Source organism: Synchytrium microbalum, assembly GCF_006535985.1.
Source record: "Synchytrium microbalum strain JEL517 chromosome Unknown SmJEL517_scf0025, whole genome shotgun sequence".
In the NCBI taxonomy this organism is placed as follows: Eukaryota; Fungi; Chytridiomycota; class Chytridiomycetes; order Synchytriales; family Synchytriaceae; genus Synchytrium; species Synchytrium microbalum.
The window spans coordinates 231,646-252,220 of record NW_022158374.1 but is presented as its reverse complement, the minus strand read 5'-3'; the positions used below and the strand labels follow the sequence as shown (position 1 = coordinate 252,220).

Sequence of the window (20,575 nt, the reverse complement as noted above, 5' to 3'; positions counted from 1 at the left end):
TTACTACACTTCCTCTGACTTGACTCTGATCAACCCCGCAACATCGTGCTTCAACACCACATGTCAAACTGACATAGCATTTCAATGTTTCGCACTCTTTTCATGCACCATTCGTACCAATTCAACTAGGCACCGTCGTGATGATGAAAGAGTTTAAAGTATAACCACCTCTCATTCGGCACTACAGCGTTTCCAAACTGGTCGACAAAGAGCGAGTGAGGGCACATTGAGCGTCCTTTCACATGACCACTTTACTACGTTTAAGCCGTGTCTCAAGCTGCAGCCTCTGAAAAGGCGATTTTTTCCACGAAAAGTGCTAGATATTGCGTCAGTCTATAGGAGTTGGGATGTGTGTAAGATAGTTGCTGGAAGGACTAGCATTCTTGCCAGATGTGATTTATACCGTAAAGTCCAGTTCTGCGAGTCTGTTTCGTTGGCATTCGTTCATAACCATCGGCTTGTCTAACTTTGATGTGACTTTAATTGTGAGCTTATAGCAGCCATCCTTGTTGCGGCACTGTTTGTTTCAATGTACGTTTCGAACCATATTGGCCAAAGACGCTACAACCACCACTGGAGCACCAACGGCTGAATTCAATTGAAGCATCGCTGATGCTTGTTGCACTCCTCACAGGTCACTGCTGCTGCTCTATATTCTTATATTTTTTGACATTAACACACCCACTAGGACTGTGACATTGTCAGGGAAACAAGCCAAGGCACCAGGACCAAATCAGCTCCACCAGCTTGAGCGCCCTGATTGGAAAGCTCTGTGGTCTTATAAGTATATCTCCGAATTAAAACCGTGGACACCCTAATCCCTCCAACCCCTGCTGATTGGGAATTCACACTACGACCTCCCCTTCCTCACTTTTGAACAACGTTTTTGGTGAATCGGTAAACTTAAACAAGCGTTTGGCAATCTCCTTCAACCATCGCATCCGCCTGACATGGATGCCTCGACATATACATATCCATGGGAGCACTGGAAACCATTACTGATATTTTATGTGGTTTTATACGTCGTATCAGCCATAGTAAACGGATTGTTATTGGCTGCTTTGCTGAGTGACAAAAACCTATGGCGGACTCGCAAACTGTTTTACTTGAACGTGGCTCTAGCACATTGTCTGTTTGTGTGGAACCAGTTTATACTCAGCTGTGTGTCGCTGCAGGTCAATGGGATCATTGATTCGCAAGCACTGTGCTACTATGATGCTGTACTGTTACTATTTTGTGTGTCTGCGAATGTGGTTACATTCATTGTGGTTGCATTAGACCGCTGGTTGATTATTGTCAAGGTACTTGTTGTGGAGAATTTTGATGCTCATTCCGATTGCAATAAGTAGTTACTGACAACAGTCTTCGATCTACAGGGAGTCAATATGAGCCCACGATACATCGCTCTAGGATGTGTAACTGCTTGGGGATGGTGAGTTGCCAACAACCATCTCCACCTTCAAGCATATCCCTTCTCTTCTCTTCTAACCGATGTTCTTCCACAGGGGCTTCTTTTCGCTAGGCTCCATCCTAATAGACCAAAACGCCATATGGCAAGACCCTCCCTTCTTCTGCTTTAACGACTGGTCTTCACGAGAACCCAAGCTGGTGGCTGAGACTGTGTTAGAAGTCGCTTCCGTCTTTATCGGAGTCTCTGTCACATTTTACTTTTACTCGCAAGTCATTAAACATATCAAGCAGACGAAAAAGAGAATGGTGGATACGCATCTGGAATCGGCGAGACAGTACCATCGGCAGTCATCACACGTTGAGGCTCTTACAACCTCTAGTACTGGGGCCAAAAGGGGCAAGACAGATCCTGAAATTGTGATTTGCAGGTATTGTCGCGATTCTCAAAGCCGAAATCCTCGGGAGTTGTTTTACAAATTTTTTAATATCTTTCCAAGGAAATTCTGGCTATTAACTGTCGTATCGCTCACGACCGCAACCCCTCAAATGATTTGGCTACTATATGAGTTGATATCTGGACAGAAAATGAATAGTGATTTTGGAGCTGTGTCTATGACGCTCACTGCAGCTCAGCCTTTGATTGATTGTACGTATGACTACACAAACCATCATCATTCTTGTATACCAACTTCCCATATGTTAACACACGAGACCTGTCTTTCGAAGGCTCTCTCATTATCTACATGGACTTGCCGATACGCAACAAGATCCTATCGTGGTTTAGATGGAAGACTAAGACGATAGCAACGGAAGGAGGCCCACTTGGTGGTAGAAATACGAGTGTGATGGCCACGGATTCAGTACCCAAAGATGCTCGACCGCCACGATTTTTTGATCCGGCAATCATTGCAACCCAAAAGGATCCTTTGTAATGTCAGTATTTGAATGATTGGGGTTGTTTCATGCCATGTGCATAGCTATCGCCAAGTTTTCCTCTCGAACGAAAAGCAACAATATAGAGTCCAACCGCGACTCAAATGACTCAATGCAACATATATGGCGTATGGAATTGCTTTTGAGTTCACTCTGATCTCCAACTGAAACGCAACGTTGTTCAAACATGTTGAAGCACGACACGTCGAGACCTCTCCATGGCAGCACAGTCCAACATTTTGTATATCTACACGCATATTCAGCATCATACACACTAAAGGCTACTAATGTTACTCTAGACGGGTGACAGGTGATGGGTCACTGAGAGAACCAGAGGTGGGGGGTTTGAACATATTTCTTGAGATTTTACATGGCGCACCATTGCTGACAGATTTGAAAACAACGTCTTGCCAGATTCTTTTGATACAGTCTGATCTTCACCTAAATGACATTACTCCGCGGTCCATCGTACTCACAGCAACGGACTCGTCCGATGGTCTGGCTTCAACGTTAACAAGGGAATCGAAAGAGGACACAAGGACAATGCTAGCTTCATCTGTAATCGGCAATCGCGGTCCATCACGTGGTGCTGGTGGGAGGTCCAGTGTACCAGAATGGCGACGGCCGGTAGAAGTCGAGGAACTTCCTCTCAATAATTTAGCATCTTGAGCAGACTCGTTTGTTGCAGAGACGTTGGTATCAATTTTGTTGTCTTTTTTGTTCGTCGATATTTTAGGAGATTGTGAGTCGTAAAAATTGGAGGTCGAAGACTCTTGCTCTGAACGAAATCCCTCAGCTCGGAAGACAGAGGCAGATATTCCAACAGTGGATCGAGAGGGATATCGAAGAGATTCCTGGTCTGTGGTGAATACATCACGAGCATATGCGTCTGCATTTGGACCGAAAATACTGTCGAGGAGGATAATCGGAGCCTCCGAGTCGTCCTTGTTGGTTGATTCGTGGAATTGCTGTGTTGCTATAGGCACCAAGTTGTTGTGGCTGGTATTAGCTACGATCCCGATCAAACTGCGATGCGAGCCGTTAGCTGCTGCGGCTATGATGTTTCTCTGCGAGCTTGACATCAGAACTCCAGAAGTATTGTGCACAGAGGTGGGGAGAGACTTGTTCATCAAAGCAGAAGTCAGAGTTTTGGCGTGACGAGCTGATGAAGAGTACTTGGCGGTGTTCGTTGCAGTAGCCGTCATAAGTTGTGGTGAAGCACGGTCTTGGACGATAACAGTTACTGCATTCAAAAACAGCAATTTTGCCAGGCTGGAGACAAGAATCGGTTTCGGTCAGTTCTACACGATGTGTTGCTGCTAGTGACCTTACATACCTATAAAGCGAAACCAAGAGATGGAGAATCGCAACCCCGATATATGGAGACTGGTTGAGATAGAATGCCAAGATTCCATATGCGGCAAGAAGGAGAGAGACCGCTGTGACGAGGGACAGCACAGCAATCAAGCGTAGAGACTGGCCAAATATCTTGGGGTCGTTAGGACTGGCTTTTCCTTTCCCTGCTCCAAATATAATATTGAGCGTGGCAAAGTCCGCCATCAAACCAACCTGGCCCTGAACAGTGCCTGGAAGTGCAATCTAATCAAGGCATAGCAGACATTATCAGGATGCGTTTCTTTTCTCGTAGACCGTCCCTCTACCTCACCCAAAATGAAACAAAGAATGTTGGGGTATTTGCAGTACAGTATGTGGTGAGGGAGGCCGCGATTAAAGCAACCATCAATAGGAAGGCTTGAGCAATCCGCTTTCTAGCTGGTGTGTACCATGGTACAAAGGTAGGGTAAAACAATCCAAAACGTTCCAAATCAGCACTAGCCCATGTGGTCCATTGGAACTATTAAACCAATTGATGAGAATAATACTCAATCTCAAATGAAAGAGAAAAATATGCTTACATGGATTAGAGCATGAGTGATGGCCAACAGCACTTGTTGAGCCTGAAGACTGATACTCCCACCCATGACCACAAGCCAAAAGACACCTTGCAAGATATCAAGAGCGGCGGCCACGACTAATACTTTGGAAAACAGGTGTCGTGTCGATCTGTATCGTGAGACAGCAATCCCAAATATGCAGACTGATAGGATGAGTGTGGTGCATCCAATCGCCAGCTCACTTGGTAGGATATCGGTTCCATGGGCTGGAATCAGACCACCGATAGGAGAACACAGACTCATCGTCAAGCTTTGATATTGAATAGACAATTTTATTATGCGAATTACCGCAACGTTTCAACGCTTCGTGGTGGATTTTGACTAGTCAGAATTCTATAAAGGGTCACCCTCATTTATCAAGCAGCCGAGTCCATGAATCAACTAAAGGACGAGGATTTAACAACTATTTGTCAGACTTGTGAAGATCGGTCCTCCATGGATTGCAATATTCCATGTGACTAACCGTAGATTGATTTGCAAAAAGACCGGCAGGTCAGTATTTTTTAAGCAGATGCACTTGCTGGGCAAAGATCGTCGTGACAGCTGACGAGAATTTCGGCAGACAATTCCAGCAAAAAATGGAAATTGCCGCTAATCAAAGTCTTCATCTTGCAAAAAGGTCAACGTTCCGAAGTTCAAAAGACCGTCATCGTCCTTGGATCAAGACGAGACAAAACATGAGAGCATAGAGGATAAGAATACGTCCATTTGGTCTTGAGAGTGTTTGCAGTCTCCAAGGGAAGAGAGTTCAAAGAGGAGGATGACTTTTCTCTCGTATTCACGTGCAGTCAGTCAGTTGAAAATGCGATGGTGTGATGGTGGTTAAGAATTCATCGCGTACTCTCCACATCTAGCTCGAAAGTTTCGACAATGTTAAATTATATTTACAACTCTTTTTACAACTCTTTATGATGTGTTAACAATTAAGACCAGCTACATTAGTCAGAGTGTCGTCAAACGTGTTTGACCATTTTGGAGCCTTATAAATTTATAAATTATAAATTCAATGCAACCTTATATGCTTCAAACTACATATATGTCGATCCCGCTAAGGGCTTCGGGGTGTGTTCAAAGTCACGACACTGGTGGTGGAAGATCGTCCTGCCCTATTACAGGCGTGACTGCCTCACCAGGCGTCCTTCCACGTTTGCGATTGGAATCAGGAGAGTATTCGCATAAGCTTCCACTCTTGCTACATCTAAGAAGACGGCACGAGTATTTGGTTTGTGAGAAAAGTCAGAATCGTGTCTGGAGGATTGGCCACTCAGCATGACATCCAGCAATGAAACCCCGAAAAATATGCTTACGCCGAACAGCGTGGGTCTGCATTACATCTAAGCGTTCGTTTAATGAAGTGAGTGATTTCTGATAACTGGAGTGAGTGATTTCTGATAATCCCAAATTCTCACAAAAAGCAACAAACGCTTCAAAGCAAACGCTTTCAACTCGCCTACCTCAACTTTTTAAGACGACATAAATTACATGCTTTCGTCACTCGTACCCTCCTAAACGTATTGTGTGTCAATGTTCTAGCCATTGCATCTTCTGTTGCACAGTTGCACATGCACAATTCACGGCTAACTGACCTTTCAAGCTCTAACACAAGCCCGAGTTTTCCGGGCTGAAGACGAGTGTTGTTAGAAGGCAGGCCTTATGTTTGATGGGTCGATGATGTTGAATAATACATTGGGTGTCCGTTTGGTGGATGATTGTTTGATAGATGACCTCCAGATGCGTGGTAAACATCGGACGTGCTGTTGCTGCCCTGTGCTGTATAAGGCAGGTATTTATCTGAAGTATATCTGTATTGCGGTGCGTTTGGTGATCCCATAGTGGTGGTAGCGATTGACTGAAGGCGCTATCTTGTGTTATAAGCGGTCGAGTGGGTAATGCTAGAGTGAATGGACGTATTCCTTGCTGGATATGACGTTCTGAGCCTCTTGGAGCTAAGAGCACAGCTGCATGGTTGGGTTGATGCAGCTTTTGTAATTCCATTTTCAATTATACCCGGCAAGATGGCATTGACTCGAATATTGTTGCCGTTAAGTCCTACGGCGACGTGCTTGAAGTCCCCATATTTACAACGCTAGTAAGGAGAAAGAAAGGTTTGTTCAGTTACCATGATGGGAGCGTCAAAGACTCGACAATAACAACATGGAGCATCGAAGAATTAACAACAGCATTTGTCCGGTTACTCACGCAGCCTTAGAAGAACCATAAGCAATTGACGCAGTTCCACCTCCCAAAGCAGCAATTGAACTTGTGATGATAATACTGCCTCGTGATGACGGTTTGTCTTTGGAAGTGACTAGCATGCCACGAGCACCATGATCGCATCCCAAGAGGGGACTTAGTGCGTTGACCTCTACATAAGTATACACAATAAGTATATAGTAAAGCTGTTAGATTCTCGTCCACAAAGGCATTGGCTACAAAAACTCCATTACAGAAATGGAACCATCACAGCACTCAACTCATAACTTTCATATAATTCTCAGCAGACTAACCATCTAAAATCTGATGGCTTTCACCCAGAATACCTCCATTTACGAAAAACACATCGAAACGTCCATACAGTTTCAAGGTTTGATCAACAATTCCAGACCCTCGGGATTCGGAAGCTAGGTCCATTTTCATGGCATGAGCAGCGGTATCTAGTGAGACTATCTTGACTGCATCACACAGATCTTGTAAATTGGCGGCTTGAATAGTCACAAACAGGGCTTTTGGTGATGTTTGGCGGACTCGAGAGCGGTAGCCCATCCTAGTCAAAAAGAATGTGATTTGTTAGTATCAAAAATAGAAACTTGGATATGTAATGATGATATTTGTTGGTGAAAAGGGCAATACCAATTCCGTAGGGCGAGCTGCAGCCAGTCAAGACGCAGACATGATTTTGAGCTTAGGAGCTGATGAAGAAGGGTTTAATTTGAAAGCCATTCTAACTATTGGTTCTTGGTTTGATTGGTATCAGTCGTCGGCGTCGGTTGTGTTGAGAAAGGATTGGCTCTCCTCATTAAATCGACTAGATGTAGCTCCAAGTTGATGACAGCGTCTTGAGGATAAACATTCTCCAAATATAGCATTAGCCAGATCTAAACGCAAGCATTGCAAAGCAAGACATCAGACAGTAGTACCGCCAACAAGACGCTGCTGTCCAAGCAACACTAATATCCAAACAACACGCAAGTTTCAACGTTGCCAAAAGCAACAAACCAAGTGGTCTTTTACATTGCTCCAAAGTCTAATGTTTGGTATATCCACAAGAGGGCCAATACAAGTGCAAACAATCCTATAACGTACTTTTTCTACTTGAGTTGGAAGCCCGCACTAGAAAACCAAGCGTTATCCATCCGCTCCTTTACAATTTTTTGCTCCTATAAAGCCAATGCAAAACATACCTCCAGGTGATAGCCTTCATAAGCTTAGCTTCCAACTTCTCCCTCGTCTTGTATCGATACAAGCACAACTGATTGAAACAGGTATGCGAGACAGGTAGCTTTTCAGAGTCGTCTCCAAGACAAGATATCTTGAAGGGCATGTTTTGGATTCCTGTGGCGGGGATTCTGTCGGTTCCTGTAATGAAGAGAAGGAGCTTTCTCTTCATATCTGTTGGTAACTTTTTGGCTATATCCCAAAAGTTACGCATTGTTGGTTCTGTTGGGCTGAATCCTATTGAAGAGAACCAAACAGGATGAGGTGAGCAGAGACAAAAAAATTAATTAGTGTCCAAGTATGGTTTATGACGCGCAATGCGTATAGCTCGTCGCCAACGTGACAGCAACAGTCGACATACACGTACCTTCATATTCACAAACACCCGCAAGACTCTCAATGTCCAACTCTGTCCCACCTCGAACCATCATCTCAATCTCCTCAGGTCTGAACAGACTCAACGCATTCCCTCCACACACCATCATAAACCCTTCCTTGAAGGCATCAAATTGCCGCTGCACACTGCGATTCAGCAAAAAATCTACCATCAATTCTACATATTTTTCACGGTTTGCGTTGGTTACGGCTATAGAATCACCATTCGGGACGAGTGGTACTCGGACTACATCTCCGTATGCGGTATATTCGGCTACAAAGTCTCGACAGAAGACCGCTTCGACGTCATCACCGTCATAGTCTAGGAGTGATTGGAGACCACGACCGAGGGCTGGATGTAGGACTTTGAGGTCGTCTAGTCCGACTGGTTGGGAGAAGAGTTTCTTATAACATGCATTCGGGAAGTGGACGTCCAGAATGGTGCTAATGTGAGATAGTGGCGTTAGTTGGCCGATTAACGCGTTGAGTTGATGGTGATGCTTTTCTTTTTCGCAACTTCCAAAGTTGAGGTTTTCTTCCCACTTTCACATATCGCTTACTTATTATATATAGCCAACCCAATAATAGTCCCAACAAGACGATACTCTTCTGAATTCTCCATACTAGCCTGATTAAACCAGCACAAATACGAATCCTCGTCGAAATCAAACATCCCGAATTGCTGATCGAATAGATCTCTCGTCAAGAGTAAAAACCATTCCTTGGTCAGACCTCCTAAATCTATACCCTGTTCATCAACGAATTCAATTCGAAGTTTCTTTTTGAAATCAACGTTTCGTGCTGATAGGGAGTTGAGGGAATCGGCTATGAGGTTGTTTCGGCGGACGTGTATTGAGAAGAATGGGTCCTATGAGCGGATGAGAAAATCGTCAGCAGCGATGACGTGACGCATCGAAGAATTCCGATTTTTTGTTCCTTCCTCTTCTTTCTCTTACTGTGGGTTGGTTGTGTATAGCTGTACGATAGAAAGCTTCCTTGAACCTCTCTTGCATCTGCCTTTTCGCATCTGCTTCGACAATCTAAGTCGGAATATAAACAGGTATTAGTTGCTATAATTCAATTACCATACAGCTTTTTTTCGCTTAGATACCGTCATCTTTCCACCGAGAGATACCAAGAATGGATATTGGCAAAAGGAAAAGGCTCTAATGAACAAAATAGAAGAGTCAGGAAATTCATAACGCAAACATCTCGTCCTTAAGCCTTTTCACCATACCCTGAGCGCTCTTCCTGCCATCTCATAAAGTCACGAATGAGGTCTACATAGTCGACCACAGTATTATAAAAGTCCGATATCACTAGCTTAGGAGACGGCCTCGATTGATTTGCAGCGACTAAAAGATGATTCATACTTTAATCGAGTGCGGTATTTTTTACTTTCAACCATCAGACTTACATAACAGAGCCATCACACGAGCAGCTGATTTGATACCCCAATCTTGAGGGTAATGATCTCTCATGCCCTCTTTATTCGACAACCGTCTGGATATATAAAAGTTGACTACGTCAACTCTCTTTTGGAAGATATCTATAGGTAACCTAGCAAAGCGATAAAAGATTGATGTCAGACCAGGTATTCCATGAGTTTGAAAGTGGTTGAATATCTTACTGAGCAAGCCATGCTACAATAAAATGATGCATGTCGTTGGATAAACAGGACATAAGGCCAAATATACGGCCAAGGATATCATGATAAATTATGAGGTCATTAGAAACAGTTTTTGTTAATAATACAGGATTCTGTATGAAAAATTCAATCATTAGGTGCTAACAAGAAAAGAAAGCATTTGTAGTGCGTACCTCGAGGAGAATGAGGAGAAATTTCACATCTTCCGCAGCAACCAGCCGCCTAATCAAAGTGAGTATGAGCTTCAACAATATTGGACTTCACAGATTCGGAAGATAATCTCTACCTTCCAGGTCGTTTCAGTAGCTTGTCAGTAGCTTGCACTCTAAAGGGTGATGAATCAGCCAAATGCCTACTAGAACTGAACAAAGTATGCAAGCCTGTACATACAAAACAGACGACATTCGGGTATTCGTAATATTCAGCTTTTCCATACTCTGCGTTATGGAGTCTACTGAGGTGTTTCGAGAAGCACCATTCGCAGCAGCTGGGCTAGTCAACAACAGCTTGTAGGCTATTCTCACATCTCCTAGATTCACTCCGCAATCAGTCTCTGATATCGGCTGATTCTGTTTTGTAAGAGAGTTTGGTCAGATTGCGAGCAAAAAAAGGTGGTCAAAGGGTGCGCTCATGGACATATACACTTGAAAAGCTCTCATTAATGGACGCATGTAACGAGAATGAATCGGCTATCGTCTTTTCCAGCAGCTCTGCACTAGGTCGATTGTGCTGGGAGGCATTGATTAATGCTCGTAATCGTTCGAGCGACAAACGATGAGCTTGAATGTCCCCTAATGAAGTAAAGACGTAAGAAAGGCTACACCCAAGTGCAGTGCAATAGTAATTTGGCATCTACCTCCTCCAGGCATAGGCACTGGATCCAGATCGTTTACTAAAAACAAAGATCAGATCATGCGTTGATGTGGCGACAATCAATAACATTTCAGCTGGTTACCAGTTTCACAAACGGTACATCGAAAAGCACGTATAGTTTGAGGAAAGCGTAGTAAATGGCCACAGCATTGACATGTGCCAGTCGTCTAAGTGAAGATAACGAGTGTGAGCAAAAGGGCGACAACTCTCCAAGCACACATGAGCCGTCTCTTTCTTTCGACAAGAGAATCAAACCAAGACGGCAATAACATGATCTGGTTTGTCAATTACCATGTTGCTTTGAGGAGGCTCTGGTCTCTGCTGTGGAGTATTGGACTGAGGAGGCGGATAAGAGCGATGTATTGTTGGTGTTGATGGCTTTTGGAAGCCAACAGGAGAGGGATATGGACTGGAAGTGGAGGCTCCATTAGCATAGGCCGGCTGTGGTCGTGGAGACCCAGTTGGAATAGCTCCTGGGTAAAAGACATAATTGGGTCTTGCTGTATTTTGCATTGCTTGTCTCGTGGTGAGTTGGTCGAGCTGTTTACAGACCAGTCCTAGACTAGGAGACCAAGTAACTCTATATTACGACGATGGCAACCTATTAAACCAATGGTGTTGTATCTAAATACACCCTTCTTTGTTCTAGCCCCTCTCTTCAGGTGTGGTGATTTGGCACTTGCGAAAAAACAATCGCCACCCCAACCAATATCTTACTACCAAGTAACACGGTACACGCTTTTATCTCGTGTATACACGTATGTTTTCATTGTCCGAACCCTCCAATGTGCTTTCTTTGTCGGTGCCAGTTCCAACATCTGCCGCTACTGGATCTCGTGCTGCAAGAACAAAGACAGATCCTTTATAGCTGCAATTTCGCACCATCATTCTCTTATCAACTTTACAACAACCAATGAGTATCCTCTGTTTCTGTGATCGCAATCCTCCAATTCGTGAAATCCAAAGCGTCGCTTGGACTCGAGACATTTTCTCATACCCAAAATCCCAATTTTTACTGCACGTGGACTGAATTTTTTTGAGTGGGAGGCCAAACTACGTGGATCTGCCCCAATTACTCGATTGTGGTTGGGTGAGGGCTAAGATGAAAACCAACGACTGCGGAAGAACGTTACGAGAACTGGAATCTCATGCTACGAAAAATATCATGTAATTGGACAGTCGCATACAATACAGGTTGGATAGTTGTGTCTGCTCACTTGTTTCCTGAATGTTGTACTTCACATTTGTTTGTTCGGATATTAACCCGTCGATGCATCCTACAACACAAAACTAACCCCAAACTCAAGACGTTCATTTGCAGATCACAAATTGGATATATTTCCGTTTGGTATCAAGCCCCAAAAAGAGGAGCCCATTCGTTAAACTCAAAACTTAAAAAAATGATGCTAAAAGCAAAATAACTCTGAGAGACTACTCAAACCAACATCTGCGAAGATCCAAGACTCTCAAAATCACTCTGAGCAGCATTTTCATAAAGCGGGTTGGTACTGAACCCATGTTGTTGACCATAAAGTGGGTTTGAGAAAGCATTGGTAGCACCAAGTTCATCAGTGGAATCTGCCATGGCATCAGCAGCTGCTAGACTTGATTTACGACGGGATACAAAGAACGCAGCAGCGGCACCGGCAGCTACAGTGGCACCAGCGGCACCAGCGATAACTGTGGTTGATGGACCACTTGATGCTGATGGGGTTGATGAAGGTGATGCTGATGGAGCTGGAGAGATCACTGGTGTTTCAGATGGTATTGGTGCACCGGGGCCATCTTGGTTGCTTGGAGTTTCGGTTGGTGTTGTTGTGGGACTGACGGTTGCTTGTGTTTGAGATGGGATTGCAGCACCTGAACCGTCGTCTAGTGTAGGAGATGGAACTGGAGCGGCCTAAACGAGCGACAAAGCGGCATGTTAGTACAAGATTTTGTCATCCATAAAGTGAGAAAGTGCTTACAGAGGTAGGAGCGGCGGAGGCGGCAGCTGAAGCTATTACAGGTGAAGCAGCAGCAGCTGAAGCGGCCGCAGATGGGGCAGCCTATTATAAAAGCTGTTGATCAGAAACCTCGGCTTTCAAGGTTCAGGTTCAATGATTTAACATACAGAGGCAGCAACAGCAGGTTGAGAACCACCGTCATGGGCAGCTGGAGATGCAACAGGCGAAGCTGCAGCGGCGCTTGCTACTGGTGATGGTGCAACAGTCTATAGGAAAGAGAAAATGTTACCAATCTTAAACGGATCAGAGACACACAAAAGTTGGGTTAGACGTACTGTTGAAGCAACTACAGGGCTTGGTACACGGGAGGCAACGGCGATACTGGGAGCCTAAGAAATTAAAACAAAAGTTGAGGAACTCTGATTTAGTCAAAACGCATTGCAACACACAAACTTACAGCACTAGGAATGGTGCTAGCAACTGGACTTGGTTGAACAGGGCTGGGATCAGCAACAGTCCAACAGTTGGTCGAAACATATTGCACTTGAGTGTAAAAGTTCTTGACGACGTTGGGGTTGTTGATGAAGGAAGTAATGGTATATACTAATTGTAAGAGCCAAAAAGGCCATCAGTCTCTCTCGTTATTCTGACTTTGAAATCAGTTCAATTCCATACATTTAGCAAGACCACCACGAGCCAAAACTTGAGCTTGGAATGAGGAAGCCAAACCACCCTTGTTCAATGAGGCCAAAGTAGTTGAAGCGCTGAAGTTACTGAAATCGGTGTTTTGCGATGCCAAACCGGGGTTTCCGTACTAGTACACCACAACAGAATGGTTAGCTTGGAAGTTCTTGTTCGAGAGCAAAAACAATTGAATTCTCACCTGAACTATGGCACTGTGGTTGCCATCAGTCACATTCTTTGGTGTGTTCTTACTCCAGTAGGTACTGTAGCTGTTGACTAATTGAAATGAAATTGTGTGCTTAGACAGGGTTGTAATACCGATTTTAGCAAATGTTCTGGAAAAAAGGGGATACAGCACGAAGCAATCCACGTACAGATTGAGATAGGACCGTTTCCATTAGCGTTTTGGTCAGGTCTCATCAACAACATGACTGTTACACCGTTACCAGTAACAACATCAGCTGTAGCGTTGATTTCAGTGTAGTAAGAAGGATGTAACAATAATGGTTTGTTGGATGAACGCCACCACTAAAAAAATAAATAGGGCGGTTTCCATTAGCGTTTTGGTCAGGGGTCAAAGCGAAGTTTTTTGAGTTTGTCAAAATCTTCAAGATATTAAACACGCCTGAATCACATACCTGGTAGTGAGTAGTAACAACACTGAGGTTGGTCTTGGGATCAATAGCACTGGTGTTTGTACCCCAGAAGACTTTATCAGAGACCTAAACAAATTGATTAACATTAAGTCATTGCAGCGCTAGATTTGTTTCCGCGACTGCAGTTTACCATGAGTGGTTCGAAGGAGGAAGAACAATCTTTTTCAGAACCATTGTTGAATGGTTTATAGGACTGGTCCGCACAACCAGTGGTGTTTCCGGGTACTTGTCCTGAGACGAGGTATGATTTGGTTGTAGGGATATCTGAGTCTACGATACGAGCGAGAAAACTGCGTCAAGAGGACTGGATGTCTTGGTTGAACAATCTGAAGTTTACCTTCATCGGTAGCCATAATAACAGTCACTGAAGCGTTAGCACGATAAGTCAAATTACAAGCAGTTCCGTTATACGATGGGTCAACACATTTCTTGAGGAGATCAGCACCGCTCTTTGGTGGCAATACGTATCGTAGAGCTTCTAGACCGGCTTCTTGACCGCCCAGATTACAGTCATTCAAAGGAGCAAATGCAGCTTGAACTTGGGTTATGTTGCTGGTAAATGGAAGGAATAGCCGTGGCTGTCCACCGAATCCCACAATGGCAAATCTGGCATCGATACCACCATGGACTAGACTGTCAGCGAATGAGCCGAAGCCTGCTGTAATATTCTATGGTTTGACGAAAAAGAACGAGTTAGAACGAGCGTCTGTTGTTGTTACCAGAGAACTGGCCAGCTGAGCGTCAACAAGCAGCAACGAACTTTGATATAGGGACACATCGATCCTATTCGTTTTCAAAGGTGGGGACCAAGAAGTTGAGTCAGTTCATGCGAGTTGAAGTGCATTGAGCGTGTTACAATCTGAAGGTTTACCTGAGCCATCGAGCAAGAATACAATGTCGGTAGGCTTTGGAACTACCGTACTATTACAATAAGTTGCACCATGGATTGCTACGGGTGATAGAACTGCTGCTAGCAGTGTCGAGACCAATAGCTTCTTGGTCATTGTGGTATGTTATAGACACGTAAAGGGGAGAAAAGTAAGCTGTGAGGGAATAGGAGCAGCTGGGAAACAAGACATTATTCAGGTGCTTCCAGAAGGGTCCGTTTGGTGGGGTTGCCAACCCTAGTCCTGACATATGAGTCGGTCCCTTTAAGCAGCAGTCCAGATTCTCGCCGGGCCACCAAATTGTGGAGATTTCGAGCGGAACAATAGGCATGTCTCCCCCAAGACGTGTTTCAATATTTTGGCAAAGCAGGGAAGTCTGGAAAAATTCAGTTTTTCAGTTGATGCCGACGTGTTTTTTCAACCCCCGACAATGATTCCTATAGTGAGAATAATGCGTAATAATTGCAATATAAAATATCACGATGCGACCGCGTCCTTCATTCTTCAAACACGACAAATTGCTTCGTTGATTCAAAAATCACTGTTCAAATTCCAAACACATCGAGAACAACCCCAGCGAGTAGTAATTCCGTAGTAAAAACGATCATTATGGCAGCTACTGAAGCAAAAATGTAAGTTTCGTTCGCTGTAATTCACTAGATCAAATATTGACAGGTTCACTAATGCCTTACCTCATTTCATGCATTCTACAGGTTGGAACGAGGAAACCTGGTGGCCAGTGAAGCAGAATCACTGATTGAGCGGTTATCTAGACAGTCCATATCTGATGTTGGATCTTCAAAGTAAACCGTTGCCTGTTACACGTACTGATCTTGAAATGCAAACATTTAACACATTTACTTACAGATGGACACGACAACATCAGGACTTGGAACGACTCAATATTCAAGTAATATTTAACTTGAAGTGTTACTTTTACTACAGAACTTTTACTGACAACACATACATAGGCCCATTATAACGTACTCAACCAGAACGAAGAGTTTATTACTGAAGCCTTAATCACATTCGACAAGGTACAAGAAAGAATTGTATCAGTCCCTATAAAGTAATCTGACGCAGTTGTCCACCATAGATCCCTACTCTAATCCATGAACTGCTGGTCATCAACTTGTGGAAGACCAAAGTTCTACCATTGATTGCCAACTCGTTGCCCAAAGAACATGCCGTCAAGTTATACTTTGTGGTATGATTGTGTTGTAAATGAAACGTTCGAGTTGTTACAACATATCATGGTGATGACACACTCTTTTTGTTGTCTCAAATCGATAGATGTATCATGAAGCAATATTGGTCAACTTGCTAGAGATTGTCATGTATTCCAAGTCGTCATGCTTGGCTGCTGGTGACACCATATTAGATGTTATAGACTATTGTGCAAAGAAGTTTGCATTGTTGTCTACATGGTATGTATCGCGCTTGTAACGATAGTGCTTTTTTGGTTCAACTTACCAAGTCTTTGTATAGGACTGACTCCTCAGATCCGATGGAAGGTAAAACGTCTACTCAAGACATGCTTCAGGTCTCAGAGGAAGAGGTAAGTGAGTCGGAAATCGGAATTTGTGCTTTGGAAATCGGACAATCGCAACATGTATTGATCAAATAAATTCTCTTTTTGGCATCTGTTACATAGCATCATGTAGCAATAGCCCGAGATCTAGACTATGCAATAGCAACAAGCACCATGTCCATATTCAGATACTTGACTGACTACATCACCGATCTTTCATTAACAGCCATGACTCGCATCTTAAACACAAACGATATGATTTGCAGTTGTGTAAGTGTCATGGAACGTGCACCTTGGCTTCGAAAGACGCAACAACATGGCATGCAACGATTTGAAGATGGGAAATGGAAAAATGTTACCGTGGAGGATGTCTCTGTTTTGGGAAAGGTTGAAGCTCAGGTACGCGCAAAAATAATATCCAGACAACGAAGAATGAATCGGAAATCCTGAGGTGCCTTCGCTAAACGTAGATGTGGATTGCATTATACAATATGCTGTTGGAACCTGAATGTAGGAAAAAGTACGAGTATACTACATCTCGACAGTCTAAGATTCTTCGAGTAAGTGTTGTGGTTTGATTCTTGCGTAAAAGAGACACTCAGACTAAAATAATCCATCTTCAACTCCCAAGTTAAGGGACTTTATAACAGAATCACTAGTAGATCAATTACCCGTTTTAGTTGGACTACAACGAGCATTAGAAGAGTTGAGCATCATGCAACCTCCGGATGATCCTAGTGTCCATCGTCGTGGTGCTATGATTGAACAGGTATGTGATTGCAGGAGTTGTTTCCGATGAGGAAGTCCAAAGAAATGGGTTGGCTGCACGCTGGTATATATGGTAACTAGGCTCTTTCTTTCTGTTCAGGTGTCTGAGTTGTATGACGAGATCATCAAAGGCGTTGACTGGAAAAAGACCGCTCATGCATATAAAAAGCATGCCATGCAAGAAACTGATGCATCGCGTATGGAGACTGCCAAGAGGTATGGAACATTGTGAAATGGTTTGTCAGAGCCAGTGAGTCGTAAATTTGACCTCCATTTTTTGTTGTCAATAGTTTGGCATCCATGTACGATCTATCAGAACTAGATGCACTGTTGGATGATCCTAAATGTGCCAAATGTGGTAATCCGGCAGAGAAACGATGCTCTCGATGTCGTCATGAATGGTATTGTAGTCGAGCATGTCAAGTTAAGAGCTGGGCTGGGCATAAAGCGATTTGTGATATCTTATACAAGGAGGTGTTGCATGCTAATGAGGATGGAGATGAGGGGGAGGGGCAGCAGCAGCAGTTGGTTAGTACGTGAGCCAAATAAATAGACAGTCTGGGACGTGTCAAGTTGCGCATGTTGTAGTAGGAGCCGTTCTTCTTGCAATCGCGAGTAACGCGAATATTACAGAAAATCTGAAAGAGTGTAGGAATATGTAATTGTATCTCTCGACGTCATATTGGCGATATGAACACGTCACCAAGTCATTTGATTTTGGCACGTCAGGAATTGATCTGTATCACCTAGCACTCGGCTGTTTCCTTGCTTACTGCGACTGCGACGTCATTAAGCTCCTGCGAACAATAGACTGCTGAAATGGATTTCCGAGTTATATGCATTGGTAGTGGTAAGTGGCAATCGATCTACTGTCGATGATGGAATTTCTTGTCCCCTAGTTTTGGGTTTCTGTCTTTGCTGAAAGCAAAAAGAGCATCTTTTAACGACTGAGGCTAATCGCATCCTGATTTTCGAATGTTTATATGTAAATGAAACCCATTGCCAACTCGTTTTCACTGGTTTTTAGGTTGGTCTGGCATCAATGTTGCCGTGCAATTACAAAAGATTGGTTTCACGAATTTCACGCTGTATGAGAAGAATCCTCATTTGGGAGGAACTTGGTTTGAAGTAGGTGGTTTGTGCTCTCTTTGATGTTTGAATGGTGTTTAATTTGGTGGTGTTTGCTGATTGCGTTTCTTGTAAACAGAATCGATACCCTGGATGGTAAATATTCGAACTTTGCTGGCTGAAACTTGATTGCGATTGGATACCTCTGAGTTACATGTTTCTGTTCATTTCAACTTGACAAACAAAACGGGGTAGAGAAGTTGTCGAATTGAGCTCACACCTCTAATCTCTCACAACTAGCGCATGCGATGTGCCATCGCACCTATACAACTTCTCCTACGAGCGCAACCCAGACTGGTCATCCACCTATTCTTCCTGGGACGAAATCCTCCAATACACAATCAAAGTCGCCACCAAATACAATGTCATCCCCTTCATCAAAGTAAACCACAAAGTAATCGGTGCCACGTGGAACGAATCGACTGGAACATATCGTGTTGAGATTGACAATAATGGTACTATTGTCACAGACACGTGTAATGCATTGATTTTGGGAACTGGGGCGTTGAATTCGCCGAGGATTCCTGATGTGCCTGGAGCTGATACTTTTCCTGTTACTTTGCATACTGGGAGGTGGGATCCGAATGTGAAGCTTGAGGGGAAGAGGGTTGGTGTTATTGGGAATGGGGCTTCCGGAGTGAGTTATTGAGGCTCAGAAGAAGGTGTTTGCAAGACGCTCCTATTGCCGTTGTGTTCTGACTCCTTTTTTTGCTGGTTGATAGATTCAATTGATTCCTCAGATTGTTCCTAGTAAGTTGTCTTGTAAAGAAAGACGAAGGACATTCTTCCTAAAGTCAATATCTCCTTTCCCTACAGAGGTTGGCAACCTTGACTTTTTCATGAGGACACCACCATGGATTTTAGACTATGCAATTAGTGGTAAATACACTGATGAAGAAAAGAGAAAGTTCCGTGAAGAGCCTGGTGTCTTGGACAAGTATCAGGAAGGACTTTGGAATGTAAGGATTGATGTTTTCGCTCGTACTAAGAGGCATTACTTTTTCGGTGAATTGCGGTTTCTCACATCATTGTGTTAGGACTTGATGAAAGCCTGGCCTCTCTTCTTGACCGGTTCCAGAATGCAAAACCGGATTAGACAACGATCGCTGGCCAAACTTGAAGCCGAGGTTAAAGATCCTGTGCTTCGTAAGAAATTGGTAAGGTTGACCGTCGCATCATTATCGATTGCCCTGTTTAAATAAGTCCGACTATTTTTGCTAAAACTCGAGACACGGAAGTCCAGTCTATTAATACCTGCTCACACACTCCTCACACACTCGTAGACTCCAAACTTTGCAGTTGGGTGCAGAAGACTGACAATGAGTGCGACCTTCCTGTCCGCCGTCCAACAACCCAACGTATCAGTCATCACAGACACAATCGAACGTGTAACTCCCGAAGGAATTGTTCTCAAAACTGGCGAATTAAGGAAACTGGATGTCTTGATTTACGCTACTGGATTTGTAACTGATTTCAAGCCACGTTTCCCAATCATTGGAAGAGGAGGAAAGAGTATTGCTGAGGAGTTTGCTGATGATGCTGAGGGTTATTTGGGAGTTGTTACAAAGACATTCCCGAATATGTTTTTCATGATGGGTGTTAATGCTGTAAGTGATGGGGGTGTCGAGAAAGCTGTATCGGCGTAACTCTACTGACGACACGGCTTTTTTTAGCCATGGAGCTTTGGATCTGCACCACCTGCTATTGAAGCAGTGGTATGTCTATAATGTTTTTTCACAGAGCAGTTGTTACAATCGCTCGATTGTTGGACTTATCAAAACTTTTTTCTACTAGACAATGTATGTTGTGCAAACCATCCAATTCATGATGAAAAACAGAGTCAAGAGCGTGGAAGTGAAAGAATCTGTACAACGCAAATGGAATGATGACGCTCTGAGCTTCTTCCCGACGACGTAAGTGCAGCAAAAAAATAGCCGATCGTCTTTGATGATTAAGAAAATCATGTTGATTTTGAAATGTCTTAGTGTATGGTCTCTAGCATGCGGCAATTGGTATAAATCCAAGAATGGGCGTTTTACTGGTATGTGGTTCTCGTATCTTTTGCCGACCTTGTTGAGATATAGTAACTTACAGTCGAACACGTTCTCTCAGCTATCTGGCCGGGCACTTGGGAAGAGTTCATTAAAGCTATGGAAGCTCCGAATATCAATGATTTCAACATTGAGGTAAAAAACCGAAACCAACCACACATGTAAGAGAGTTGCTCACAACTTCTCACTTCACGTAGCGATGGCCTCAACCTGCTTCTGCAAGACTTTAATGCTACACTGTGCCACACTGTTTAACTTGGAACTGATGCCTTTAGAGGTTGTGATTTAGTTTGAA

General features: G+C 43.7%; 4 protein-coding genes across 4 annotated transcripts; 2 read left to right on the top strand and 2 right to left on the bottom strand.

Moving 5' to 3' along the window:
* Nucleotides 1-950: 950 nt before the first annotated feature.
* Nucleotides 951-2,342, top strand: SmJEL517_g04095 (uncharacterized protein; the record flags this gene model as incomplete). The annotated part of the gene is made up of 5 exons (XM_031170023.1): nt 951-1,301; nt 1,377-1,432; nt 1,506-1,838; nt 1,908-2,056; nt 2,137-2,342. 5 exons carry the CDS (start codon nt 951-953, stop codon nt 2,340-2,342), a joined length of 1,095 nt encoding a protein of 364 aa, XP_031024018.1.
* A 4,005-nt stretch (nt 2,343-6,347) lies between these two features.
* Nucleotides 6,348-11,142, bottom strand: SmJEL517_g04094 (uncharacterized protein; the record flags this gene model as incomplete). Its single annotated transcript, XM_031170022.1, has 18 exons — nt 6,348-6,384; nt 6,498-6,663; nt 6,806-7,062; nt 7,700-7,970; nt 8,101-8,552; nt 8,669-8,976; nt 9,065-9,148; nt 9,220-9,274; nt 9,346-9,463; nt 9,526-9,668; nt 9,739-9,869; nt 9,930-9,978; nt 10,043-10,081; nt 10,147-10,325; nt 10,399-10,547; nt 10,613-10,648; nt 10,712-10,796; nt 10,885-11,142. The coding sequence occupies 18 exons, from the start codon at nt 11,140-11,142 to the stop codon at nt 6,348-6,350; spliced, it is 2,817 nt and encodes a 938-aa protein (XP_031024017.1).
* Nucleotides 11,143-12,064: 922 nt separating this feature from the next.
* On the bottom strand, nt 12,065-14,919 carry SmJEL517_g04093 (uncharacterized protein; the record flags this gene model as incomplete). The annotated part of the gene is made up of 13 exons (XM_031170021.1): nt 12,065-12,529; nt 12,597-12,677; nt 12,743-12,841; nt 12,911-12,964; nt 13,033-13,178; nt 13,251-13,389; nt 13,459-13,535; nt 13,634-13,787; nt 13,898-13,981; nt 14,046-14,185; nt 14,253-14,583; nt 14,676-14,698; nt 14,787-14,919. 13 exons carry the CDS (start codon nt 14,917-14,919, stop codon nt 12,065-12,067), a joined length of 1,926 nt encoding a protein of 641 aa, XP_031024016.1.
* A 492-nt stretch (nt 14,920-15,411) lies between these two features.
* On the top strand, nt 15,412-20,510 carry SmJEL517_g04092 (uncharacterized protein; the record flags this gene model as incomplete). Its single annotated transcript, XM_031170020.1, has 24 exons — nt 15,412-15,434; nt 15,516-15,605; nt 15,670-15,712; nt 15,774-15,839; nt 15,899-16,009; nt 16,096-16,229; nt 16,291-16,360; nt 16,457-16,732; nt 16,804-16,893; nt 16,965-17,102; nt 17,202-17,317; nt 17,392-17,633; nt 18,129-18,229; nt 18,309-18,325; nt 18,470-18,866; nt 18,952-18,979; nt 19,046-19,188; nt 19,267-19,386; nt 19,513-19,836; nt 19,903-19,944; nt 20,024-20,142; nt 20,215-20,270; nt 20,342-20,415; nt 20,478-20,510. The coding sequence occupies 24 exons, from the start codon at nt 15,412-15,414 to the stop codon at nt 20,508-20,510; spliced, it is 2,853 nt and encodes a 950-aa protein (XP_031024015.1).
* Between the last annotated feature and the right edge of the window lie 65 nt (nt 20,511-20,575).